Here is a 27716-nt window from a genome sequence, read left to right as displayed (position 1 = left end):
CTGTTCCCTGGATGCTGCCTGACCTGCTGTGCTGTTCCAGCAATAAAGTTTCAACTTTGATCTCCAGCATCTGCAGACCTCACTTTCTCCTCGAAGACATGTCTAAGACCAAAGCACTTAAGTTTAAGTTCAGGAGGAAGTGATTGAGAGGAAATCTGTTTTCTCCCAGAGGGTGGAACATACTGCTTGAGAGGGTGGTAGAGGCCGGTACTCTCCCAACAATTAACAAGCATTTGGATGGGCACTTAAAATGCCAGGGCATTGTGGGCTATGGAGCAAGCACAGGTCGATAGGATTTGGTGTCTGTTGGTCAACATAGACATGATGGGCCGAAGGAAACTGTTTCTATTATGTGAGACTCTCTGATTCTAATGGTAATTGATATTTAATCTCCTGCTATACCAGCCCCAGTGTTTGAGATATTCTGTCTGGACCATGATGTTAACGCAATTCCAGCCCAGTTGGTGAAGTTTGAAACTAGGCAGTAGCCTTTAATAATGGGTTCAGTGACAGGATGCAGCAGTCACAAACTACTCCAGGTGATCCACCAACCCACCTCCCAGTCAACTCTCTTCATAATGTTTCTGCCCAATTTTGAACTGGGTATCTTGTATTAAGCAAATCTGAACGCCAGTACACAGACACTAGAAGCAGGAGTAGGCCACTCGGCCTTTTAACTCTGCTTTACCATTCAATACTATCATGGTTGAGCCTCTATCTCAATGTCATATTCCACGTTCTCCTCCTACTCTTTTAACATTTGCATTCTTGAATATGTCGACAGATTAACACCCTCTGAGTGAAGAAATGATTACTGATCTCACTCCCAAAGGGTCTACATTGCTGAAGTTTGATGCTAAACCTCATCTTATTTGTGCTATTTCTCAATTCAGCCTGTTCAGAAACATAGAACAGTACAGCACAGGAACAGGCCGTTCAGCCCACAATGTTGTGCTGTACATGATGGCAAATTAATCTAATCCCTTCTGCCTTCCCTTGCTCCATATCCCTCCATTCCTTGCATATTCATGTGCTTATCTAAAAGTCCCTTAAATGTCCCTGTCCTATCTGCCTTCACCCCCACCCCTGGCAGCGCGTTCCAGACTCGTACCCCACTCTGTGTAAAAATCTTGCTCCTCACATCTCCTTTGAACTTTCCCCCTTTCCCCTTAAATGCCCCCTAGCATTAGACATTTCACCTCTAGGGAAAGGTTCTGATCGTCAAACCTATCTATGTATCTCATAATTTTGTACACCCCAATTAAGTCTGCCCTCATGCCTGTGGCGCTCAAGAGAAAACAACCCAAGTTTTCTAGCCCCCCCCGTATAGCTCATACCCTCTAATCCAGAAAGCATCCTGGTAAACATCTTCTGCAACCTCTTCAAAGCCTCCACATTCGTCCTTTAATGTCGTGACCAGAATTGAATGCAATACTCTAAGTGTGGCCTAACCAAAATCTAATAAAGCTACAACATGACATCCTGACTCTTGTACTCAGTTCCCCAACCAGTAATGACAAGCATACCCTAGGCCTTCTCTACTATCACTTCTACTTGTTATGACACCCTGAAGGAGCAGGTGGGAATTGAACCCAGGCTTGCTGGCTCAGGTAGAGGGACACTACCACTGCACCACAAGAGCCCCTCAAGTCTTGTGTGATAATATTTTTGTAAAGCAATTGTGGGAGGCACAGTGGTTAGCACTGCTGCCTAACAGCGCCAGAGACCCGGGTTCAACTCCCGCCTCAGGCGACTCTCTGTGTGGAGTTTGCACACTCGTCGCATGGGTGTGCTCTGGTTTCCTCCCACAATCCAAAAATGTGCAGGTTAGGTGAATTGGCCGGGCTAAATTGCCCATAGTGTTAGGTGAAGGGGTGAATATAGGGGATTGGGTCTGGGTGGGCTGTGCTTTGGCGGGTCGGTGTGGACTCGTTGGGCCGCAGGGCCTGTTTCCACACTAAGTAATCTAATCTAAATACAAACCCAAGTAAAAGAGCAATAATCTCTTAAAGGGGATACTACAACTGAGGTCAAAATCAGAAAGAAACTTCACATTGCTTCAATTAAAATTGGAATTCAACATCAGCTCCTTGTTCCTGTTCTCTGTATCCATATTAATGAAGCTGAGATCACAGTGTGCTTTATCTCTCCACCGATCCTGCTACCTTAAATCTTTCTGTGCACATGTACCCCCAGGTCCATTTCTTTGAAGGTATTTGCAGTGTGCACCATCCACATTTCTCACTGCCTTGGAAAGGCAGCCAACATCCTCAAAAACCCTTCCCACCCCAGTTTTAATCTCTTCCAACCTCTTTCGTCGGGCAGAAGGCACAAAAGTTTAAACTCGCACCAACAGATTGAAGAACAACGTCTTCCCCGCTATTATCAGACTTCTGAATGGACCTCTCAGGTTTTAAACTTAATGTTGATCTTGCTGTCTGTGCACCTTCTCTGCAGCCGTGACGTTGTATTCCTCACTCTGTTCTATTACCCAAATGCACTTTGTATGGTATGATCTGCCTGTACTGCACACAAAGCAAATCCTTTCACTGTACCGAGGTACATGTGACAATCATAAGTCAAATCAAATCGAATGAAAAAATCCATTCTGATTTTAGAAAACTGAATGGCCTGGACGGAGTAGATGTTGGGAAGATGTTTCCATCGGTAGGAGAGACTAGGACCCGAGGGCACAGCCTGAGAGTAAAGGGAAGACTCTTAGAACTGAGGATGAGGAGAAACTTTTACAGCCAGAGGATGGTGAATTCATGCAATTCACTACCACAGAAGGCTGTGGAGGCCCGGTCATTGAGTATATTTAAAACTGAAATAGATAGGTTCCTGAGTATCAAGGGGATCAAGGATTATGGGGAGAAAGCAGAAGAATGGGATGGCGAAACCTTTCAGCCATGATTGAATGGTGGAGCAGACTTGATGGGCTGAATGGCCTAATTTCTGCACCTATGTCTTATAGATATCATTTAGATAAATAAAGTAAGCCAAATGAAACCAAATGAAAACCAGTTTGGACAAATTAATCAGATTGCAGACCCTTAAATGGGCTTTTTGAAACAAAAAAGATTTACAGCAGCTGCTATGGTAGGATTTGAATCTGAACTCCCAGAGCATTAGGCTGGGCACCTAGAATTATAGCCCAATGGTAGCACCAATCTAAATCTTGGGTACCAAAACAACGTATCCAACTTATGGTTCGCACATGATACTGGAAAAATGCCTTGTTCCTCGATAAAAACTTTCAAAATGAGGAATTAGATGTCCACTTGACAAGAGTTGCAGGAGAAGAATAAGAGGGGTGGGATTAATCAATTTTCAAAGATCCAACACAGCACAATGTGCTGAAGGGTATACTGTATTAGCCAATAATTACAGGGTTCTCTTTAGAGCAATTTTTTTGCCGTGGTCCCAGTGAAAGGTTCATTAATGTCAGCTGAGCTCCATCCTCTGATAAGATGGGCTAATTGCCAATTCTCATGAGTTTGTGGTAATAACATTTGACTTGAAGGGGTCACGAGAAGTGGGGGATGTGATTGATCTGTAGTAAGGCCTCTCGAAGTGGTGATGTTCATTTGTGTAGCTATGGGATAAGTGTGGTACTGGGGATTGGGGGCAGGGAGAAAAGGATCAGGGAGTCACAATTGAAGGTTCCCAGGCAGATGTGAAACCACTGATTTTCATGGGAGACCTGACTCTGGCAGAAACTAGTGAAATCCAAGTCCCTTTTTCCTTTTTTGGTTTTATTTTCTCTTGCCTCCCTCTCTCTCTCTCTCTCTCTTTTCCTCTCTCCCACCCCTCTCTCTCTCTTCCTCTCTCCCACCCCTCTGTTTCTCTCCATTCATATTTTGACCACAGTAGGTTAACAAAAAAGGCCAAAGCTCCTACCATTTCCTTCAAACAGGGACCATTTCCCACCTCTTTCACTGCATCACACATCGACACGGTGTCACTCACAGGGTGTACTGAACAACATATCAACGTGGTATGTTTGTATTACTTTCTTGTCGGTTAATATAGGATCATGTTCTTCTTGTAATCGGAAGGAAGATTGTAGTAATTGTGTTCCATTCCTGTTTTTGTACAGCAACTCCATTTCAAAAGCACTTCATTATCTGTCAAACGCTTTGGTATGTTCTGAGGTCAGGGAAGATGCAATGTAAATGTAAGTTTTTTAGTGTGTAATTTTACATTTGACAAACAATGAGCATATTATGCTCCATTTAAGTGCTTATTTGAAGGATCCATATCTTTTCAATTATTACCACCTTGCCTGATTATATTCCCTCCTGCCACATCTATTGGTCCAGTTAGCTCTTAGCATGTAATTGGACTAATCACAGTTGACGATTACTCCACAGCTATCTGCATTGAACAATGAATGATAATGGCAGGTTTAAAGGGGTAATTTCTCTGCAAGATGCTCTCTTTCTCATTCCCTCCCTCATTCCCTTCCCCTCCCTATAAAACATCCAGTTTGTAGGCAGTTGCACTCTCGTCTCTTTGAAGTCACCCGGTCTGTAATTATATCTGCAGCTTGTTACAGATCACAATGTCGAGAACATGACTTTTTGAACTGGTGCTGACCATTAGTGCACCATTTTACCATCAATTAAGGCAGGCTGAGTCAGTCAAGCCATGACCCTTTGATTTGAAACAATCCCCTCACCATTCAAAGCACTAACGGAGCATAAGAAGCTGTTAGAACTCGCTTGGCTCCAATGAATTCATAATTCAGGCCTACTTTTACCAGGCTGGGTTAACAACAGGCATACTTCAATCTGAATCACTAACCTGGTCCTTTTGAGTCCAATTCCAAGAAAGTAGTTCTTTGGGCTAAAGGAATCGAAGGGTATAGGTAAAATGTGGTTTCAAGGTCCTGAGTAGAACAATCAATCCTGATCATAACGAACAATGGACCAGGCCTGAAGGACTGAGTGGCTTCCTCCTGTTCCTATGTCTGAAAATGGAGTTACAGGTAGACAGGATAGTGAAGACGGCGTTTGGTACACTTGCCTTCATTGGTCAGTGCATTGAGTATAGGGGTTGGGACATCATCTTGCAGCTGTACTCGACATTGGTGAGGCCACTTTTGGAAAACTGCGTTCAATTCTGTTTGCTCTGCGACAGGAAGGATGTTGTTAAACTTAAGCAGAAAAGACTTACAGAGAATTTGCTGAGACCGAAAGGTTTGAGCTATAGGGAAAGATGGAAGTAGGAGAAAATGAGGACTGCAGATGCTGGAGACCAGAGTTGAAAAATGTGATGCTGGAAAAACACAGCAGGCCAGGCAGCATCCGAGGAGCAGGAGAATCGACGTTTCAGGAATGGCCTGAAGAAGGACTTATGCCGAAACGGCTATAGGGAAAGGCTCAATAGGCTGGGGATTTTTTTTCCCTGGAGCATCAGAGACTGAGGGGTGACCTTACGGAGTTTTATAAAATCATGAGGGGCATGGATAGAATAAGTAGACAGGTCTTTTTCCCAAGGTAAGGGAAGCCAAAACTAAAGGGTATAGGTTTAAGATGAGAGGGGAAAGATATAAAAGAGACCTAAGGGGCAACCTTTTCACACAGAGGGTGCTGTGTGAATGGAATGAGCTGCTAGAGGAAGTGGAGGCTGGTACAATAATAGCATTTAAAAGGCATCTGGATGGGTATATAAATAGGAAGGGATCTGGACCAAATGTTGGAAAATGAGACTAGATTTAGGTTGGGATGTATGGTCAGCATGGACGAGTTGGACCAAAGGGTCTGTTTCCGTGCTGTGTGACTCTATAACGCTATCTCTGTGTAGCACATTATTCTAGTCTGGCTTTGCAGGACAACATCAAGGGAGGGGGGTGCTGCACTGTTGAGGGGTTGCCCATCTGGTGAGAGTTTTAAGTCATCCTTGATCTCGCGGTCCAGATTGAACCTATTTGTCAGCCCTCACTGGTCGGAAATAAAATGTGATTGTTTCAATCTTAACGTGGGCCTGAAAAATGTTATGACTGATTGAGTGCCTTGTGAATGTCCCAAAGTGCTTTTTACAGTCAATGGTCATAGAAATGGTCATAGAAATGAGGCAGCCAATTTGAACACCACAAGGTCTCCGTAACATCAAACTAGCAAGATAACCTGAGATTGGCCGAATGATAAATTATTGCCAGGACAACACAGTGAAGTGAATTGTCTTTTTTGGATGGTGATGTGGAGGTACCAGTGTTGGACTGGGGTGGACAAAGCCAGCAGTCACACGACACCAGATTACAGTCCAACAGGTTTATTTGAAATCACGAGCTTTTAGACCACTGCTCTTTCATCGGGAAATAAAGGGACAGCACTACGAAAGCTTGTGATTTCAAATAAATAAACCTGTTGGCCTATAAACTGGTGTCATGTGACCTCTGTCTTTTTGGATGGTGATGAGGGATCTTTTATACTCAGCTGAGAGAGCAGACAGGACTTTGGCTTAATGTCTAACACTACAATCTGACAGTGCAACACTCCCTCAACACTGCACTGAAGAACCTGCCTGGAGTTTGTGCTGATGTTACTGCATTGGGATTTGAACTCACAACCTTCTGACTAGGAGTGCTCCCCACTGAGTCACTGGTAACAACTTGAAGTCATAACCCTGTGATGGCAATGGGAACATTTTAGCCAAAGGGAGTGTGAGTCAAGGAGAGTGATTGAATGCTCTTGTTCCCAGATATTCTGATCTGTATCCCTCACAATGCAAGACCCCACTGACAGTGGAATGTGCAAACCCCTGCCCATTGTGATCAACACACAGCTTGGTAACTGTGAAGGCTAGGGGATGAATATATAGTGCATGGTTGCTTAGAAGCCATTTATGAGTGGAATTTTCTAATCACCTTAGACATTTTGCATGTGCCTTAGTAATTAATTGCACTAAGCAAGATATCTGTTCAAGTCCAGCATTCCATGAGCTTGCCTGATAAATTGGATTCTGAGCTGGTAATGCTCAATTTAAAAATTTTCATCCTCAGGTGATGAAATGCCTCCAGATTTTCAGATCCCTGCATTAGTTTTGGAACCTCTCAATCTTGAGAAGCTCCTCAATTTGTTGAGGTCTGTTTGTTTTTCATTTCTGAACGAATGTTGGCTAGCCCCGGCATTTATGTCCATCCTTAGATGTCCAAGAGGGGAGTTAAGGGTCAACCACATTGCAGTGGGTCTGGAGTCACATGTAGGCCAGACCAAATAAGAATGACAGTTTCCTTTTATAGAGTCATAGAGATGTACAGCGTGGAAACAAACCCTTCAATCCAACTTGTCCATGCCAACCAGATATTCTAACCTAATCTAGTCCCACTTGCCAGCACTTGGCCCTTATCCCTCTAACCCCTTCCTATTCAAATACCCATCCAGATTCCTTTTTAATGTTGTAATTCTACCAGTCTCCACCACTTCCTCTGGTAGCTCACTCCATACATGCAGCACCCTCTACATGAAAAAGCTGCCCCTTAGGTCCCTTTTATATCTTTCCCCTCTCACACTAAACCTATGCCCTCTAGTTCTGGATTACCCCACCCCAGGGAAAATACCTTGTTTATTTACCCTATCCATGCCCCTCATGATTTTATAAGACTCTTATAAGGTCACTCCTCAGCCTCCAACGGTCCAAGGGAAAACAGCCCCAGCCTATTCAACCTCTCCCTTTAGCTCAAACCCTCTAATCCTGGTAAAATCCTTGTGAATCTTTTCTGAACACTTTCAAGTTTCACAACAGCCTTCCTATAGGAGAGAGACCAGAATTATGCACAATATTCCAAACGTGGCCGAACCAATGTCCTGTACAGCCGCAACATGACCTCCCAACTCCTATACTCAATGCAATGACCAGTAAGGGCAGGTGTGCGAAACATCTTCTTCACTATCCTATCTACCTGTGACTCCACTTTCAAGGAATTATGAAACTGCACTCCAAAGTCTCTTTTGTTCAGTAACCCTCCTATAGGGCATTAGTGAAGCAGATGGGTTTTTCCCAACAATGATCTCATGGTCATTATTAGACTGTTAAAGCCAGACTTTTATTTTAACAACATCCTTCCTGTAGAAGGGCAACCAGAAGAGTACACAGTCTTCCAAAAGTGGCTTCAACAATGTCCTGTACAACCGCAACCTGATCTCCCAACTCCTGTGCTCAATGTCATGACCAATAAAGGCAAGCATACCAAACACCTTCTTCAACACACTGTCATAACAGGATTTGAACTCAGGTCTCCAGGTTACCTAGCGATAATACCATTCAGCCATTGCCTCCCTGCTTCACCATTTTCCATTAAGATGCTCCTTATAATTCATGATTTGGAGATGCAGGTGTTGGACTGGGGTGTACAAAGTTAAAAATCACACAACACCAGGTTGTAGTCCCACAGGTTTAATTGGAAGCACACTAGCTTTCGGAGCGACACTCCTTCATCAGGTGGTCAACCATCTGATGAAGGAGCGTCGCTCCGAAAGCTAGTGTGCTTCCAATTAAACCTGTGAGACTACAACCTGGTGTTGTGTGATTTTTAAACTTATAATTCAGTTCTACAACCAAGCTTCAGTCACCTGTTCAATAAACACACCTTTATCTGGGTATTAATTTTTTTTTCCTGAGGCTCATTGGAAACAAAGTGTTTACTCAACTAGGTTAATGCAAACTGTTCTTGCCTAGATTGCTGGATAGGTCATTAGTCTTCTAAAGGCTGCCGTTGCTCTTGCTCCCAACCACCAGTCCTTCTGCGTGTTGTTTGTTCCTGTACAGTAATTGGTTGCAAAGTGTTTGTTTAGTTGCTGACAGATGCTTGTGATCACAGGGGCCGTGAGGACAGGGCTTGGACCCAGGAGCCACTGAGTGATGGAACGGAGTTGCGAGACAGGTTGTGGCCCTGGGGAAGCTGCTGTGTCAACCCCTGCAGTTTGCAGAGTCAGCACATCTTTGCTGCAGATAGGGATCAGAATGGGGACTGAGCTCCGGGGAAAAGCACAGGATGCAGTCAAAGAGAAGCTAATAAGCAGTAAAAAGAGGAGAAAGTGAGGCTGCTAGATAAAGAGGAGTTGGAGGTGGCATCTCTGGATCAAAAACATCAGACTACACCATTTGGGCTGAATGGCCTATTTCCTGTACTGTAAAGACATTATTAAAATTGACTGTTTCATGGAATATGGGTGTGCCAGGCAAACCCAGCATTTGTCACCCATCTCTAATTGCCCTTGAACTGACTCTTATAGAGTAACAGCATGGAAACAGGCCCTTCGATCCAACTCACCCTCTATGCCCAGACATCTCAATCTAATCTAGTCACATTTACCAAAGTTTGGTCCATATCCCTCTAAATGCTTCCTATTCATATAGCCATCCAGATGCCTTTTAAATGTTGTAATTGCACCCACCTGCTCCACTTCCTTCAGCAGTTTATTCCATACACACACCACCCTCTGCATGAAAGAGTTACCCCTCAGATCCTGTCGAAGTCAGGCAGCATGGTTAGCACTACTGCCTCACAGTGGCAGGGACAGGTGACTGTCTGTGTGGAGTTTGTGCATACTCCTTGTATCTGTGTAGGTTTTCTCCCACAAACCAAAGATGTGGAGTTAGGTGAATTGGCCATGCTAATAGTGTTCAGGGATGTGTAGGTTAGTTGCATTAGTTAGGGCTAAATATAGGATAGTAGGGGAATGGGTCTGGGTGGGTCACTCTTCAGAGGGTCAGTGTGGACTTGTTGGGCTGAAGGACCTGTTTCCACACTGTAGCAATTCTATTAAAAAAAATCTTTTCCCTCTCACTTTAAACCTATGCCCTCTTGTTTGGACTCTCCCACCCCAGGAGTAAGACCTTATTTATTTACCCTATACATGCCCCTCATGATTTTATAAACCTGTATATGGTCACCTCTCTGCCTCCGATGCTCCAGAGAAAATAGCCCCAGGCCATTCTCCTGAAAGCTCAAACACTCAAGTCCCAGCAACAACCTTATAAATCTTCTCTGCACCTTCTCTAGTTTAACAACATCCTTCCTGTAGAAGGGCAACCAGAAGAGTACACAGTCTTCCAAAAGTGGCTTCAACAATGTCCTGTACAACCGCAACCTGATCTCCCAACTCCTGTGCTCAATGTCATGACCAATAAAGGCAAGCATACCAAACACCTTCTTCAACACGCTGTCTATGTGCGCCTCCACTTTCAAGGAACCGTGTACCTGTTATGCTAGGACACATCAGAGAGTAGTTAAGAGTCAGCAACATTGCTGTGAGCCTGGAGTCACAGGTACCAGGCCAGGTAAAGATGGCGGACATTAGAGTCAGAGAGATATAGATATATACATCACGGAAACAGACCCCTCGGCCCAACTCATCCATGCCAAACAGACATCCGAACCCAATCTAGTCCCTCCTGCCAGCACCCGGCCCATATCCCTCCAAACCCTTCCTATTCACATACCCATCCAGATGCCTTTTAAATGTTGCAATTGTACCAGCCTCCACCACTTCCTCTGGCAGCTCATTCCATACACATACCACCCTCTGCGTGAAAAAGTTGCCTGTTTTATATCTTTCTCCTCTCACCCTAAACCTATGCCCTCTATTTCTGGACTCCCCCACCCCAGGGAAAAGACTTTGTCTACAGTGACCATAATTCGGTTACGTTTACAATAGCAATGGGCTGGGATAGATATATACCGCAGGGAAAGAGGGATAACTGGGGGAAAGGCAATTATGATGTGATTATATAAGATTTAGGATGCATAGGATGGGGAAGGAAACTGCAGGGGATGGACACAGTTGATATGTGGAGCTTATTCAAGGAACAGCTGCTACTGGTCCTTAATAAGTATATACCTATCAGGCAGGGAGGTCGTTGTCGAGAGAGGGAGCCATGGTTTACTAAAAAGTTGAGTAACACATTTTCTTGTCAAAAGGAAGAAGAAGGCTTGTGTGAGGATGAGGCATGAAGGCTTGAGATCTATGGGTTAGCCAGAAAAGATCTAAAGAGAGGGCTAAGAAGAGCCAGGGGGGGACATGAGAAGCTGTTGACTGATAGGATCAAGGAAAACCCTAAGGCCTTCTTCCTGATGAAGGGCTCCGGCCCAAAACGTCGATTTTCCTGCTCCTCGGACCTGCCTGACCTGCTGTGCTTTTCCAGCAACACAGTCTCAACTCTGATCTCCAGCATCTGCAGACCTCATCTGGAAAAGAATAATTTGATTAGGGATAGTCAACATGGTTTTGTGAAGGGTAGGTCATGCCTTCGAGAAGGTGATGAAACTCACCCTCTATGCCCAGACATCTCAATCTAATCTAGTCACATTTACCAAAGTTTGGTGGATGAAGGTAAATCGATTGATGTAGTGTATATGGACTTCAGTAAGGCGTTTGATAAGGTTCCTCACAGTAGGCTATTGCACAAAATACGGAGTTTCGGGATTGAAAGTGATTTAACAGTTTGGATCAGAAATTGGGTAGCTGAAAGAAGACAGAGGGTGGTAACTGATGGGAAATGTTCATCCTGGAGCTCCGTTACCAGTGGTATGCTGCAATGATCTGTTTTGGGGCCACTGCTATTTGTCATTTTTATAAATGATTTAGATGTGGGTGTAGAGGATGGTTTGATAAATTTGTGGATGTCACTAAGATAGGCAGAGTTGTGGATAGTGCCGAAGGATATTGTGGGTTACAGAGGGACATAGATAAGAAGGGCTCATGCCCGAAACGTCAATTCTCCTGCTCCTTGGATGCTGCCTGACCTGCTGCGCTTTTCCAGCAACACATTTTCAGCTCTGATCTCCAGCATCTGCAGTCCTCACTTTCTCCGACATAGATAAGATGCAGAGCTGGGAGGAGAAGTGGCAAATGAGGAAACTAAGGCTGTTTTCGTTGGAAAGAAGTAGGTTGGGAGGTGACTTAGTTGAGATTTGTAAGATAGTCAGAGGACTATTTAGGGTGGACAGTGAGACCCTTTTTCCTCAGAAGCCTAACATGAAGAGACACAGCTTTAAATTGAGGGGTGATTGATTTCGGACCGATATCAGGGGAGTTTCTCCACTCAGAGAGTAGTCGGGGTGTGGAACGGCCTGTATGCAACAGTAGTAGACTCGTTGACTTCAAGGGCATTTAAATGGGCATTGGACATACATATGGATAATAATGGAATGGTGTGGGTTAGATGGCCATCAGGTTAGTTTTGCAGGTTGGCGCCACATCGAGGGCTGAACAGCCTGTACTGCGCCGTAACGTTCTATGTTCTATGTTCTATTTATCCTATCCAATGCCCCTCATGATTTTATAAACCTGTATGAGGTCACCCCTCAGCCTCCGATGTTCCAGGGAAAGCAGCCCCAGCCTATTCAACCTCTCCCTAGAGCTCCAACCCTGGCAACATCCTTGTAAATCTTTTCTTTTAGTGAACCTGATGGGTTTTCACAGCAATCGCTGGTGGTTATCATGGTCACCATTATGGAGGATAGCTTGCAATTCTGGATTTTATTCATTAGACCTTAATTCCAGTGGTAGTGTCCTCAGTGGGGTTTGGCCTCATACTCCTTGGGTGGCACGGTGGCACAGTGGTTAGCACTGTTGCCTCACAGCGCCAGAGACCCCGGGTTCAATTCCCGCCTCAGGCGACTGACTGTGGGGAGTTTGCACATTCTCCCCGTGTCTGCGTGGGTTTCCTCCGGGTGCTCCGGTTTCCTCCCACAGTCCAAATTGTGCAGGTTAGGTGAATTGGCCATGTTAAATTGCCTGTAATGTTAGGTGTAGTGGAATGGGTCTGGGTGGGTTGCGCTTCAGCGGGTCGGTGGGACTTGTTAGGCTGAAGGGCCTGTTACCACACTGTAAGTAATCTAATCCTTACAGCATCTGCCTAGGTTACTATCCAAGTGATGTTGGACAGCATGGTTGTTCAGTGGTTAACACTGCTGCCTCACAGTGCCAGGGAGCTGGTTTTGATTCTAGTTTCGGGTGACTGTCTGTGTGGAGTTTGCACAATCTCCCCGTGTCTACGTGGATTTCCTCTGGGTGCTCTGGTTTCCTCCCACAATCCAAAGATGTGCAGGTCAGCTAAATTGCCCATTGTGTTAGGTGCATTAGTCAGGGGTAAATATAGGGTAGGGGAATGGGTCTGGATGGGTTGCACTTCAGCGGGTCGGTGTGATTTGTTGGGCCAAATGGCCTGTTTCCACACTGGAGGGAATCTAATCTAATTACCAATACACCATAATCACTCACTGTTTCATTTTTGGTTCAATGTCTTTTACTTGTTTGTAACTTTTGACAATAAATTTTGAAACAGTTTTAAAGAATAAAGGGGGGAAGGGGCAGATAGGAATTCCTTCTGGTGTCCTTGCCCCATCGACAATTATTTCTCAACCAATCTCAGTAAAAAACATGATGATCCGGCCATATATCATTTGGCTTTGATGGGATCTTGCTGTGCACAACAGTAGCTGCTGTGGCTTTCCACAACAGTGAGTACACTTCAAAAACAAGCACCACAATCCGAAAACCCTCCTCAAATGCGCAAATTAAAAACCTTTTTCTCTGTTATATTTTGACTAAATATTTTGCTATTTCCCCTTTCCTTTTTATCACAGTGGGCTTGCCCTTTGAGAGATACCTCTGAGTTATTTGGGTTATCGTCAGGAACTAGATATTTAGTTAGGATAACATGTGGGGAGCAAAGGTGACAGAATAAAAGGGTGTAGGGTAAAGGGTACACGGGGGTGAAGAAAAGATTCCCTTTGTCTTTAGGAATGCAGGAAACATAGGAGGAGACCATTCAGCCCATCAAACCTACTCTGTCATTCTAAGTCATGGCTGATTATCTACTCAACACAATATTTCCATATCCCCTGGTGTCACAGGTAACTAGGAATCTATTATTTTCTGTCTTGAACTTATTTAATGACTGAGCACCCACAGCCCTCTGGGGAAGAGAATTCCATAAGACCCACCTGCCTCTTTCTTTCCCCTGGGTTGGGTAGGAATGTCTTAAATGTCTAATGATTGAGGGCCAGACATGAAGAGAGCAAGAAGCACAGGGTGTGAGATAGGTCTTGTGGTGCATGAGGACAGGAATATAACACGATAGTTTAATCAATGTTCAGGGGCATGTAATAAGAATGCCACCAGTCCTGCGGTGCCTCTCTGTCAAAAGGACCATAGAACCCTAACAGTGTGGAAAGAGACCATTCAGCACGTCAAGTCTGCACCACCACCCCTCCAAGGAGTACCCCACCCATCATCCTGCATTTATCATAGCTAACCCACCTTGTCCGCACACCTCAGGTCAATCTGGCATGGCCCATTCACCCAACATGGACAACTTTGGATTGTGGGAGGAAATATAAGGACCCAGTGTAAACCCAAACAGACACAGGGAGAACACGCAAACTCCACACAGACAGTCACCTGAGGCTGGAATCGAACCCAGGTCCCGTGAGGCAGTAGTGCTAACCACTGAGCCACCCACATTCCTCCTCAGTCTGTGGCAGTCAAGAGAAGTGTGTTCATGGTATGTCCAAGTGGGCTGATTACTGGCCTGCAAATTGTTGCAACGTGCAACAATGGCAAGCAGTAACAGCAGCAAAGAGCATTGCTGAGCCATGTGTTGGAATGACAGTGCCCCTCCCATCACTAGCCATGGGTCCAGACTGTAACATGCAGGGAACTCTCTGAGAGGTCTGTCACACTAACAAACACCAGGTTGTAATCACAGTGGCTCGCACCGCTGAAGTTGATTTTCCAGTGATGGTCTACAGTTTCAGAAGGGGGTGGAACAAAGGGAAAGTCACCCATTGCAGCAACAAGAACAGAATGTTCACTTTCACCTTTTAATAGACTAAATCAACGTATAATCTCACAATGCGCCAGAAGCCCTATCTCACACTCCGTGCCTCTTGCACAGAGGTAAACAAGAGTAGTGACAAAATCAAACTATTTTAAGCTCTTTGCTTTGTCTGTTTTTAGCCAGATGTGTTAACCCTTCATTAAGCATGCATTTAAAAAAGTAAGACTCTACTCAAACAGTACTGTCAGTAATAGCCATTTCAAACTTCCTTTAAGCCAAACATTGAAGCCATTATAAAGCAATTGATTCTGGGTGGATCAGTGGTTAGCACTTCTGCCTCACAGGGCCAGGGACCCCGGGTACAATCCCAGCCTCAGGCGACTGTCCGTGTGGAGTTTTACATATTCTTCCCGTGTCTGTGTGGGTTTCTTCTGGGTGCTCTGGTTTCTTCCTATAGTCCAGAGACATGCAAGTTAGGTGGATTGGCCACAAATGCAGGAAATAGGGTAGGAGAGTGGGTTTTAATGGGGTGCCATTTGTAGGGTTGGTCTGACTCCTCTTCAGTCACTTCAGTACCTTGCACGAGGGCTTCAGTGGTGCAGTGTCCCTCCCTCCGAACCAGGAGCCCATGTTTAAGTGTGTTGTAAGAGGTTGATCAGAAAATGTAAACAAATAATCGCAGGTGATTATGAGACTTGCTTTTCTGAAACTGTCCTCAGTTACAGCCTCTTTCATTCCACTCTATTGCTTCATGAAGACATTTGGAATTAACTAGACAAGTGAAAGCAGTCAAATTGACACAAGGACGCTTCCTAGCGGAGCGCTTTAGGGAACATCTCTGGGGCACCCGCACCAATCAACCAAACCGCCCTGTGGCCCAACATTTCAACTCCCCCTCTCACTCTGCCGAGGACATGGAGGTCCTGGGCCTCCTTCACCGCCGCTCCCTCACCACCAGACGCCTGCAGGAAGAATGCCTCATCTTCCGCCTCAGAACACTTCAACCCCATGGCATCAATGTGGACTTCACCAGTTTCCTCATTTCCCATTCACCCACCTCACCCCAGTTCCAAACTTCCAGCTCAGCACTGTCCCAATGACGCCTCTATTCCTGATGAAGGGCTTTTGCCCGAAACGTCAATTTTCCTGCTCCTTGGATGCTGCCTGAACTGCTGTGCTTTCCCAGCACCATTCTAATCTAGAACAAGGTATATTGAGCATTAAAATTTATATTTGCAAACAATTGGGCAAACTTTGTGCGAGTTTTGCAATCCTCCTTTCACTCCGGCGTGTGTGCCCCAGTGTCCAATGGGACTCTGCTCTTGCTCAGTACTTAATATTAAGTATTTGTACTCAGCATTTTGTCAGCAGGGAGAAAGTCAGGACTGCAGATACTGGTGATCAGAGTCCAAATGTGTGGTGCTAGAAAAGCACAGTAGGTCAGACAGCATCCAAGGAGCAGGAGAGTTGATGTTTCAGGCATAAACCCTTCATCAGGAATCAGATGCTGCCTGACAATCGTCAAAAGGCTTTATTTGGATGACATCCTTTACGTAAAAAAATGGTGAGTGCACTTCACGTGTACCTGATGAATTAAAAGGTGTGAAATCCTGAGATTGCAAAAAACTTTGCACAAAATGCAAACTCGGTCTTTAATAACATTTTAAGGCAATTTCAGGTCATTTTTGCCATTCACATGCCAGGTTGGCCTCCCAATAAGCTTGATTTGTCAGGTTATTTCTCAATAGATTTGCTTAATAAGGTTAGAGCATTAACAATTGTTTGTTTGTGTGTGTCAAAAAGGTTTGGGGGAGTGTTGCAGATTCTTTGAAATGAGGACAAAGCACAGAAGCTTGGAATTGTTACAGTCTGCATTGTGGTCATTTGGGCGAAAGTGAGGACTGCAGATGCTGGAGATCAGAGTCAAGGTTAGAGTGGTGCTGGAAAAGCACAGCAGGTCAGGCAGCATCCGAGGAGCAGGAGAGTCGGTGTTACGGGCAGGAGCCATTCATCAGGAGAGCATGATTCCTGATGAAGGGCTCCTGCCTGAAATGTTGATTTCCCTGCTCCTTGGATGCTGCCTGACCTGCTGTGCTTTTCCAGCATCACTCTAATCTTGATTGTGGTCATGTGGCCCATCATGCCTGGACTGGCTCCCCACATGAAGAATTCACTCATTGCCATTCTCCACTTTCTCCCTTGAACCCTCAATGTTGGCCTTTCTCAAGTAGCAATTCCCTTTTGAATACCTTGATTGAAGCTGCCTCCACCACACTTTCAGGCAGTACCTTCCAGTCAGTGCGTGAAGACAGTTTTAATCATATCACTTTTACTTACTTTGCCAATTAGCTAGCGCCTGTGCCCTCTTGTTTTCGACCCTTTCCCATGTGGGAGCAGCTCCTCCCTGTCCACTCTATCGAAACCACTCATGGTTTTGAACATCTCAATCAGATCTCCAGTCAGCATTATCTTCATCAACTTCTCAATCTCTACAACTTGAAGCCCCTTGTCCCTAGAATTGTGTTCAATCCTGGTCGCCACATTACAGGAAGGATGTGGACACTTTGGAGAGGGGGCAGAAGAGGTTCACCAGGATGCTGCCTGGATTAGAGGGTATGAACTGTAAGGAGAGGCTGGAAAAACTCGGGTTGTTTTCTCTGGAGCGACGGAGGCTGAGGAGAGACCTGGTACAAGTTTATAAAATTGTGAGAGTTAGGGTTGACAGTGAGAATGTTTTTCCCAGAATTAAAATGTCTAATACCAGAGAGCATGCATTTAAGGTGGGAAAGTTCAAAGGAGCTGTGAAGGGTAAGTTTTTTACACAGAGTTGGGTAGGAGTCTGGAACGTTGCTGCCAGGGGTGGTGGTGAAGGCAGCTATGATAGGGGCTTTTAAGGGACTTTCAGATAAGCACATGAATATACAAGGAATGGAGGGATATGGACCAAGGGAAGGTAGAAGGGATTAGTTTAATTTGTTCTTGTGCTGTACTTTTCTATGTTCTAATGGGAATGAATCCAGTGAATCTAAGGGTTGTGTCTCACAGCCAGGATCGCACTCCCTCACCTTAGAATGGAGCAGTTGCTTAAAGGAAGCCTTATACAGAAGATTCTCCTTGACATGTGGTTTCCAAACAAAGCCAATGCTCACAACTCTCTCAGAAAGGATTCCATTTTGTCTGGAGCTCTCATTTTTTTTTGCCAAACCATTTCAGGATGACGACCGTGGTGTGAATTCGGGTTGGGATGGGATAGGGAACTTTTGTGAATTAGAGCATGGATAAGATGAAGAGAAGTGGTTTTCTTTAGGACGGTGTAAATTTGTGTTCTTTATGACAGAGGGCTGTTGAGGCTGGGTTATCATATATATATATCAAAGGCCGAGATAAACAGGTTTGTAATCAGTAAGGGAATCAAGGATAATGGGGATAAAGCAGGAAGGGGGAGTTGAGGACTATCAGATCAGACATGAATGGTGGAGCCATCTCAAAGTACCGAATTCTGCTCCTCCAACTTATGATTTGGAGGTGCTGGTGTTGGACTGGGGTGGACAAAGTTAAAGATCACACAACACCAGGTTTTAGCCGCTCCTTCATCCTGTCAACCACCTGTTGTAGGAGCAGCGCTCCAAAAGCTAGTGCTTCCAGATAAACCCCCTGTTGGACTATAACCTGGTATTGTGTGATCTTTAACTTCCTCCATCTTATGGTTCTGGTCTCAGGAGGCAATAGTCAGTGCTGTGAAAATGGAGAGTGTGCATGAGCTGGCTGTAAATAGATGTTGGAGATGAAGGAGGATTATAAACATCTTTCTGGGAGGGAGGAAGTAACTTAAAGCAAGTACAATTAAGTGTAACAGCCTGGAACTTTCAGATACAAAGGAAGACAAACAAAGACTCAATTATGATCACCAGCACTGAATTCCCACAGGGGTTTGTTGGAAAAGAAAATGGTACTGAAGGGATAAATGTTTATGTTACATTGGCTCCATCCTTTCTACTGATGTCACACACAGTCTGAGGGTGGAGATGAGGAGTTTTACTCTATATTAAGGAGGGGGACATTGTATTTGTACCAACTCCTTCAGGCCCAACTGTGTATGACTGACCAAAAGTAGCTGTACTTATTACTAACATGGAATAATCTTTCTTGTTATCTATAGCAATGTCACTTTTATAGATACTCTATGGTGCTGTATCATCCCCAATAATCACTGAGACCCAGAAAAGACTAAGGAGGATTAGTAACAGTAAACAAAGTCAAACAATCCTTACCCACTATTACGTCCTGGTAGAGGTGACAAATGCAGTAAGGTACACCTGAGAAAATGCCAACAGGTTCTGCACCAATTAGTTTTATTTTGAGGGATGTGGGTATCTTTGGCAAGTCGGCCATTTGTTGCCCATCCCCAGCTTCCTTTGACCTGAGGCCCTTTCTGGGCATTTGCAGTGAGCAGTTAAGAGTCAACCTTATTGGGTCTGGAATTACATGTAGGCAAGACTGGCAAGGATGGCAGATTTCCTTCCTTAAAGGGCATTGCAGAACTGGGTGGGTTTTTCCAACAAGAGATGATAGTTTTATGCTCACTATCACTGAGGATAGGTTAATTATATTGATTAGATTAGGTTAGATTAACTATTGTTACATGTACCTAGGTACAGTGAAAAGTTTTGTTTTGCGAGCAGTACAGGCAGCTCAAAGTGCGTAAGGGTAATGGAACAGAGCAAGGAATACAATGGCATGGCTGCAGAGAAGGTGCACAAAGGGTGAGCTCAATATTAAATTTGAAATTTGAGAGGGCTAATAACAGCGGGGAAGGAGAGTTGTTTTTGAATCTGTTGGTACATATGTTTAGGTTTTTGTATCTTCTCTCTGATGGAAGAGATTATAATCGGGTTGGGAGGGGTCTTTAATGATGTGGGCTGCGTTGCAGCAAGAAGTGTAGATGGAGTCAACAGATGGAAGGTTGGCTTCCGTGGTGGACTGGGCTGTGTTCACAACTCTGTAATCTCTTGTGGTCTTGAGTGGATCTGTTGCCATGCATCTGATACATCCAGATAGGATGCTTTCTATGGTGCATCTATACAAATTGATCAGAGTCTTTATGGACATGCCGAATTCCCAGATTTGTTAAATGAATTGAAATTCCATCCGTTGGATTTGAAACATGTTCTTGGAGCATTACCACGGACTCTGGATTACTAATCTGGTGGCACTATCCACATGATTTATCTGCTCTTTTTAAATTTGATAATCTCTTAAGAAATACTATCAGTGGCTACATTGGTCTACTCTCCTGATTTCCACAGGTAATGCTTTACAGAATTATACCAGAACATTAAAAAATCTCCACCACTATCAGATCCTGCATGTCTCAATTCCCAACACAGATGTGATTGCACTGGAGGGGATGCAGAGGTGATTCACCACAGTGTTGCCCGAGATGGAGTATTCCTGCTCCGAATAGAGACTAGATAGGCTGGGGTTGTTTTCTTTAGAACAAGGAAGCTGAGGGAGTTTCAGATTGAGGTGTACAAAGTTCTGATGGGTATAAACACGGTGGATGGGGAGAAACATTTCTCCTTAATAGAGATGACAATCTCTATTGGAGTTGCTGGTGATGGACTGGGGTGGTAAAGGTTAGAGTCAGGGTTAGCCACCTGATGAAGGGGCAGTGCTCCGAAAGCTAGTACTTCCAAATAAACCTGTTGGATTATAGAACAAAGAACAGGCATGAACAGGCCCTTCGGCCCTCCAAGTGTAACCTGGTGTTGTGTGATTTTAACAATAACCTTGAGGCACAATGTTAAGGAGCAGGATTTTTTACATGGTCACCATAACATATTATGACCCCAGTTTCTTAATACAAATTTAATTAAGTGAATTTCATTGACCCATTCATTGTGACGTTTAGCCTTGTGTATTGAAATTATTAAGGAGGAGAAAGTGAGGGCTGCAGATGCTGGAGATCAGAGCTGAAAATGTGTTGCTGGAAAAGTGCAGCAGGTCAGGCAGCATCCAAGGAACAAGAGAATCGACGTTTCGGGCATAAGCCCTTCTTCAGGAATTCCTGAAGAAGGGCTTATGCCCGAAATGTCGATTCTCCTGTTCCTTGCATGCTGCCTGACCTGCTGCGCTTTTCCAGCAACACATTTGCAGCTATTGAAATTATTAGTCTTGTGAATTATCATCAGAGTGCTCCCATTTTATAAAAATGTATAAAATTATGAAGGGAGCAGACAGGACAGAAGCAGGGACGTTGTTTCCACTGACAGGTGAGACTAGAACCCGGGAGGCATAGCCTCAAAATAAGGGGGAGCAGATTTAGGACTGAACTGAGGAGGAACGTCTTCACCCAAAGGGTTGTGAATCTGTGGAATTCCCTGCCCAGGGAAGCAGTCGAGGTTACCGCGCTGAATGTTTTTAAGGCAAAGATAGATTTTTGAACAGTCAAGGAATTTAGGGTGACTGTGAGCGGGCGGATAAGTGGAGCAGAGTCTGTGAAAAGATCAGCCATGATCTTATGCCCAGCCTAGGGACACTTTGAAGTGTTTGATAATATTAAAGACATTGTGCAGCTGCATTGCTGTTGGCTTTATATTGTTATGTAAACCAGTGCGTGTGGCACATTGCTCGCCATAACTTATTTAGTAAGAGTCTAAGATTAAATCAGAGAGAGGTATTCCATATGTTAAATTCTTCAGTTCTGGTCACCAGACTCAAAACATTAACTTCTTATATTTCTTGATTCATCATTTTAGAGTCATAGACCTTTTATAGCATAGTGAAAGCCCACTGTCTCTATACTGGTCATCACGCATCTATCCATTCTTATCCCATTCTCCAGCACTGGGCCTATAGTCCTGTATGCTATGAAATTGTTTGATAGATTGATGGTTACCAATGGTATATAAGGTTATGGGGATAGTGTTTATGGAAAAAAAAAGAGGCATGAGTAGTCCATTTGGCCCTTCAAGCCTGCTCTGTCATTTAATATGATCCTGGCTGATCAGCCAATTCAGTCCCCTGTTCCAGCTTTTGCTCCACATCCTTTGACCCCTTTAATCCTAAGAACTTTATCCAACTCGAAAACTTAAATTGGAGTTTTTGGTCAATTGTGATTGCATTGAAGGGCAGAGAAACTCAACTCGACTCACACAGTTGCTACAGGAGCAGGTCAACGGCTAGGACTCCTGCAGCGAGTAACTCACCTCCTGACTCCCCAAAGCCTGTCCACCATCTACATTTCCCAAGTCAGGAGTGTGATGGAATACTCCCCACTTGCCTGGATGGGGGTAGCTCCAACAACATTCAAGAAGCTGGACACCATCCAGGACAAAGCAGCCGCTTGATTGGCACCACATTCACAAGCATCCACTCCTTCGACCACCGACGCTCAGTGGCAGCAGTGTGTAAGATTCACTGCAGAAATTCATCAAAGATTCACCAGCACTTACCAAACCTATGACCTTTATCATCTAGAAGGTCAAAGGCAGCAGATACATGGGAACACAACCACCCGCGAGTTCCCCTCAAGCCCCTTCAGGTTCCACTCACCATCCTGACTTGGAAATATATCGCCATCCCTTCAATCAAAATCCTGGAATTCTCTCCCTAAGAACCTACAGCACATGGACTGCAGTGATTCAAAAAGACAGCTCACCAAGGGCAACCTCTTAAGGACATCTAGGGACGGGCAATAAATGCTGGCCCAGCCAGCAATGTCCACATCTTACCAGCAAATAGCAAAAAAAAGCAGACTCATTGTCCTGTATGGTATGCTCCTACTCCTCAGTCTTATGCTCTAATGGCCTGACATGTTTGATGACCAGTGATTGTATTAAATGGAGGAGCAGGCTGAATGACTTACTTCTGCTCCTATGCTCCTTGTTGTCCCTAGATTGATTGATTGTCACGTCTGCCGACGTATAGTGAAAAGCTTTGTTTGCCAGCAGTCCTGGTAGATCACAGTAAGCAGGGATGTACAGATCAAAAAGACTTAGACAGAGGCATACAGGTATCCTCTGTTATCTGAGGGCTCCTATGAAACCTTTTGTAAACCGAAATGGCATAAAGTGAAGAAACATTAATTGAAATGGGAAAAATCTCGCCTTTTATCGTAAAAGCGAAAATCCACTTGGGATTTATTTCAGTTAGCGAAAACAGGTACTAATGTAGGTCTTTCGTAAAAGTGAAGTTGCATAAAGTAAACTTTCGAAAAGCAAAGGGATACCTCTACAGCCTACATTGCACAGGGTGCACTCTAAGAGAGAGCAGCGTTAACAAGATCTGCATTATTTGAGACGAGAGAGTCCATTCATGTTGCCTGATCTGAATCCCTGTACCTTTTGTCTCTCTATGTTTTTGTTTTATTTTTTACCCCAGATGATCGCGGACAACATGAAGAGGAAATGCAAGTGCCACGGCACGTCTGGGAGCTGCCAGCTGAAAACGTGCTGGCAGGTGACCCCCGACTTCAGGACGGTGGGCACCCTGCTGAAGCGCAAGTTCTACAACGCCACACTGATCAAAGCCCACAACCGCAACACCGGGCAGGTGGAGCAAAGCCACCCGCACCCCTACCACTCTCACAGCCACCCCCAACCACACCACCATCCGCACCGAAGGAAATCCAACGCCGGAGAGCTGGTCTTCTTCGAGGAATCCCCCAACTTCTGCGAGAGCGAGCCCGGCCTGGACTCAGCGGGTACGCGGGGCCGGATCTGCAACAAGACCAGCCCCGGTCTGGACAACTGCGAGAGCCTGTGCTGCGGCCGGGGCCACAACATCCTGCGGCAGACGCGCAGAGAGAGGTGCAACTGCAAGTTCCACTGGTGCTGCTATGTGGCGTGTGAAGAATGCCGAGTGACAGAGTGGGTCAGTGTGTGTAAATAAAGGACCGCACTCTTGTCACAGGAGATAGGAACTCCAGAGAGAGAGAGAGAGAGAGAGAGAGATAATAAAACAAACAACAGAACTGGGAACGTTTCGACTCAAAAAGGGAGGGCACAGTTCAGCCAAAGAAGCTATTGGCACCGACATTTCTGCACTGCTTTGGAAGTTTGCCATCCTTTTACAAGGGCAAACCTCCTTCCCTCCCTCCTTCCCCACCTCCACCCCTTCCCCATCCCGTCTTCCACTGAGGCAGAGTCACTTCCTTTGGAATTTCCTGGGATTTCCTGCCCAAGTGCACCGTGCCCTGCGTTCTATTCCCTCTCAAGGTGACTTGAACCCTAGTCAGACTCAGAGGATGCTTGTGACATCAACAGGCTCAGGAACGTCTTCAAAGACTTTGCCAACTGAAGTTGTTGGTCGGGGTGAGGTGGGGTGGGGTGGGGTGAACAACTGCAATGAAAAGGCAGGGAATAAGATAGCTAATGAACAAATGTGTAATTATTTGTAATAGTGTGTTCATTGTTTAATTTCCTATTGCTGTTGTCTAATGTATTATAAGTTATTTTAATATAACAGATAATTGTGTTCATGTTCAGTGCTAATATTAAACTTAAATTCAAAGCAACAAGCTCTTGTAAACCGTCATGAGTTTGTGTCGGGAGCTGAATAGAACCCCAAAGGGGACTGACTTCACCGAATCACAGTTCGAAACATTGATTTTCCTGTTCCTCGAATGCTGCCTGACCTGCTGTGCTTTTCCTGCACCACTCTAACCTTGACTCTGATCTCCAGCATCTACAGTACCCACTTCCGCCTTCACAGAATAGTTTTAGCTCAGAAAGCGTGCATTCAGCACCATCATGCCTGCAGAGGTCTATTACCCAGTGCCAATCTCCTATCTTCTCCCCTTTACCCCGTACACTCTTTCTATACGAACACTCTTCCAATACTCTCTTGAATACCTCAACTGGATCATAGAATAGAATCCCTACAGTGTGGGAATAGGCCATTTGGCCCAACAAGTCCACACCAACCCTTCGAAGAGGAGCCTACGCAGACCCATTTCCCTACCCTCTTACTCTACATTTACCCCTGACTAAATGCACCTAACCTACACATCCCTGAACACAATGGGCAACTTAGCATGGCCAATTCACCTAACCTGCACATCTTTGGATTGTTGGAGGAAACCAGAGCACCCAGAGGAAACCCACGCAGACACAGGGAGAATGTGCAAACTCCACACAGACAGTCCCCTGAGGCTGGAATCAAATTCGGGTCCCTGGCACTGTGATGCAGCAGTGCTAACCACTGAGCCAATTGGACCTGCCTCCTTCACATTTCTATGCATTCCAGACCCTAACTACCCACTGTGTGAAAATTGTTTCCTCTCACATCATCCTTTCTTCACACTTTAAGTCTATGCTGTCTCATTCTCCTTATTTATTTGTCCACAGGATGTAGTGTCACCATTTAAACCTGCATCTACTGCCTGTCCCTATTTGCCCCAGGGGGCAGTTAAGAGTCAGCCACATTGCTGTGGGTCTGGAGTCACATGTAGGCCAGACCAGGTAATGATGGCAGTGTCCTTCCCTGAAGGATATCGGTGAACCACATGGGTTTCCCCTGACAATCAGCAACAGTTTCACGGTCATCAGTTGACTATTGAATTCAAATTCTGCCATTGCAGGATTTGAATCCAAGTTCCCATAACAATACCTGGATCACCACATTTCTGATGAAGAACCTATGCTCAAAACGTCGACTCTCCTGCCCCTTAGATGCTGCCTGACCGGCTGTGCTTTTCCAGCACCACACTTTTGACTCTGATCTCCAGCATTCACTTCTTCCAGGTTAATAGTCCAGCGATAACACCACTAGGCCATCACTTCCTCTTATGTGTGGGAGCAGCTCCTCTATCTAGTTCTGTCTTCTTTCTAGCTCACTTATGATTTTGAAGCCATCTATCAGATCTCTGATCAGCCTTTTTCTCCCACAATTTATAACTGATTTATTCTGGTAAATTGTCACTGACTCAGCAATGATTTCTCCCTATTTCCTTTTAGATATCTTCCCATTCACCAGAGGGGTGGCAGCATTGACTTATATCCAATACATTTGTTGTAGCGATCAGTCCCCTGAACTTCATCAGAAGCTGGATGATAATCAGATATCTGGGCGGTGGGAGGCAGATGTTCAGGAGAGTCTTAGAGGAGGAAAAGGAGAGGTGGAAATTTTGGGTGGGAGTTCCAGAGCCTATCGGCAGCTGGAGCCAGTAAATTGGAATCATACAGTGAATTGCCATAGACCTGCCTTCTCATTAAAGAGACAGAACTGGTGGTAGTTTAACTGAAAGGCCACCAAACCTCAGGCAACAGTTGAACCTGCATGGTAGCCCCAGCCCGATAGTGAATTGAACCCAAACTGTTGGCATCTTTGATTTGATTTATTATTGTCACTTGTACCGAGATACAGTGAAAAAATTGTTTGGTATACAAACCAGACAATTCATACCTTATATAAGTACATCAGGATAATAGAACAGAATGCAGAATCTAGTGTTACAGCCACAAGAAGGTGCAGAGAAAGAGCAACTCTAATATACGAGCGTTCCTTTCATGAGTCTGATAACAGTGGGGAAGAAGCAGTTCTTAAACCTGTTTGCTCGTGTTTTCATACTTTAAGAACGTCAACATTGTTTGCCTGCTGTCTAGCCAACTGAGCCAACCACTTGAATTGCTGTGGGGTTACAGCACGGAAAGCCAACATTTGGCCTGTCAAGCTAACACTGACTCTCTAAAAGAGTAATCTCATTCTTTCCACTTCCAACCCTTTCCCTGTGACCTTACAACTTGTCTTTCCTCTTCAAGTGCTCATTGAATTGGGGGAGTTAATTTGAAAGCCGTGACTAAATCTGCTTCCAGGCCTCTCAGACTACACATGCAAACTTATCAATTAGGAACAGAGGTAGGCCATTCGGCCCCTTGAACCTGTTCTGCCATTCAATAAAATTATGGCTGATCTGTTTGTGTTCTGAGTCCCATCTTCTTGTCTATCCACCGTGATCTAGTCAACACCATTCTGGTTCTTTCATATTTTAATCAAATCACTGCTCACTCAACAGAAATAAGCCCAGCCTGTCCAATCTTTCCTCAAAAGTCAATTTGCTCATATATGATCACTGCTACCTAGATGTGCCTTCAATCTGAGGTAATTCATTAGTCCTATCGCGTTACGCAATACCAAATCTGGCATAACTAGCTACCTGAATGCATTGTTCTCAGAATTTATCTTGAAAGCATCCTATGAATTCCTCATGAGACTACTATTGCCCATTTAATAGGTAATTAAAATCATTCATGATTATTGCCATCTCTTTATCACAAGCACCCAATCTTCTTCTTGTGTTCTTCTCTCTGTTAATGTTCAGGGCCCTGTCCACTCCAAAAAGAGATTCCTTTCCTTGGCTATTCCTCATCTCCAACCAAACCAATCCTACCTCCTGACCCCCTACATCACAGTCATCTCAAGCTATTGCACCAATACCATCATTAATCAGGAGTTACCGAGCTTCCTGTTCTTTTTAAATGTCATATCCCCCTTAATATTAATAAACCTTGTAATCTTCAGGCCAATGGCCATCAGATCACATTAATTCACTTCAATGTATCTTTCAGTTCATTTACTGTGTATTCAGAAACAGGCCTTTGGATTTATATGCAATATCTTTGTAGCATCTGGTCTTGACTATTGGTATATTCTTTTCTTTTTCGCTTTCTCTATTTTCCTGGCATTTCTGATCTTTGTTTTGCACATCATTATTTTGCTGTCCTGCCTCAACTCTCTTCCTCAATTTGTTATATTTACCTCACCCCACATGTCTACTTCAAAGCTCTCTCCACTCCCCAGCCACGGAACTTGCATGTATATCAGTCCCAGCACAGGTCAAGTGTAGGCCATCCCAAAGGTACAGACCCCATTTTTGTCCCATCCTGGACCCATTGCCCCACCAACTGGAACCCAAATCAGCC

The 27716-nt window shown here is 44.7% G+C and overlaps 1 protein-coding gene across 1 annotated transcript in view; it reads left to right on the top strand.

Annotated features, from left to right (window-relative positions):
• Positions 1–24080, top strand: part of wnt10a (wingless-type MMTV integration site family, member 10a) — an 82970-nt gene extending 58890 nt beyond the window's left edge. Inside the window, exon 4 of the mRNA XM_043694598.1 lies at positions 23176–24080. Coding sequence (XP_043550533.1) covers positions 23176–23685 — 510 coding nt within the window. The 3' untranslated portion in view covers positions 23686–24080. The remainder of the gene's footprint in view (positions 1–23175) is intronic.
• Positions 24081–27716: the final 3636 nt, after the last annotated feature.

This window comes from Chiloscyllium plagiosum, chromosome 7 (assembly GCF_004010195.1).
Source record: "Chiloscyllium plagiosum isolate BGI_BamShark_2017 chromosome 7, ASM401019v2, whole genome shotgun sequence".
NCBI lineage: Eukaryota > Metazoa > Chordata > Chondrichthyes > Orectolobiformes > Hemiscylliidae > Chiloscyllium > Chiloscyllium plagiosum.
Note: the sequence above shows the minus strand (reverse complement) of the source record. Positions and strands in the feature narration are given on the sequence as shown.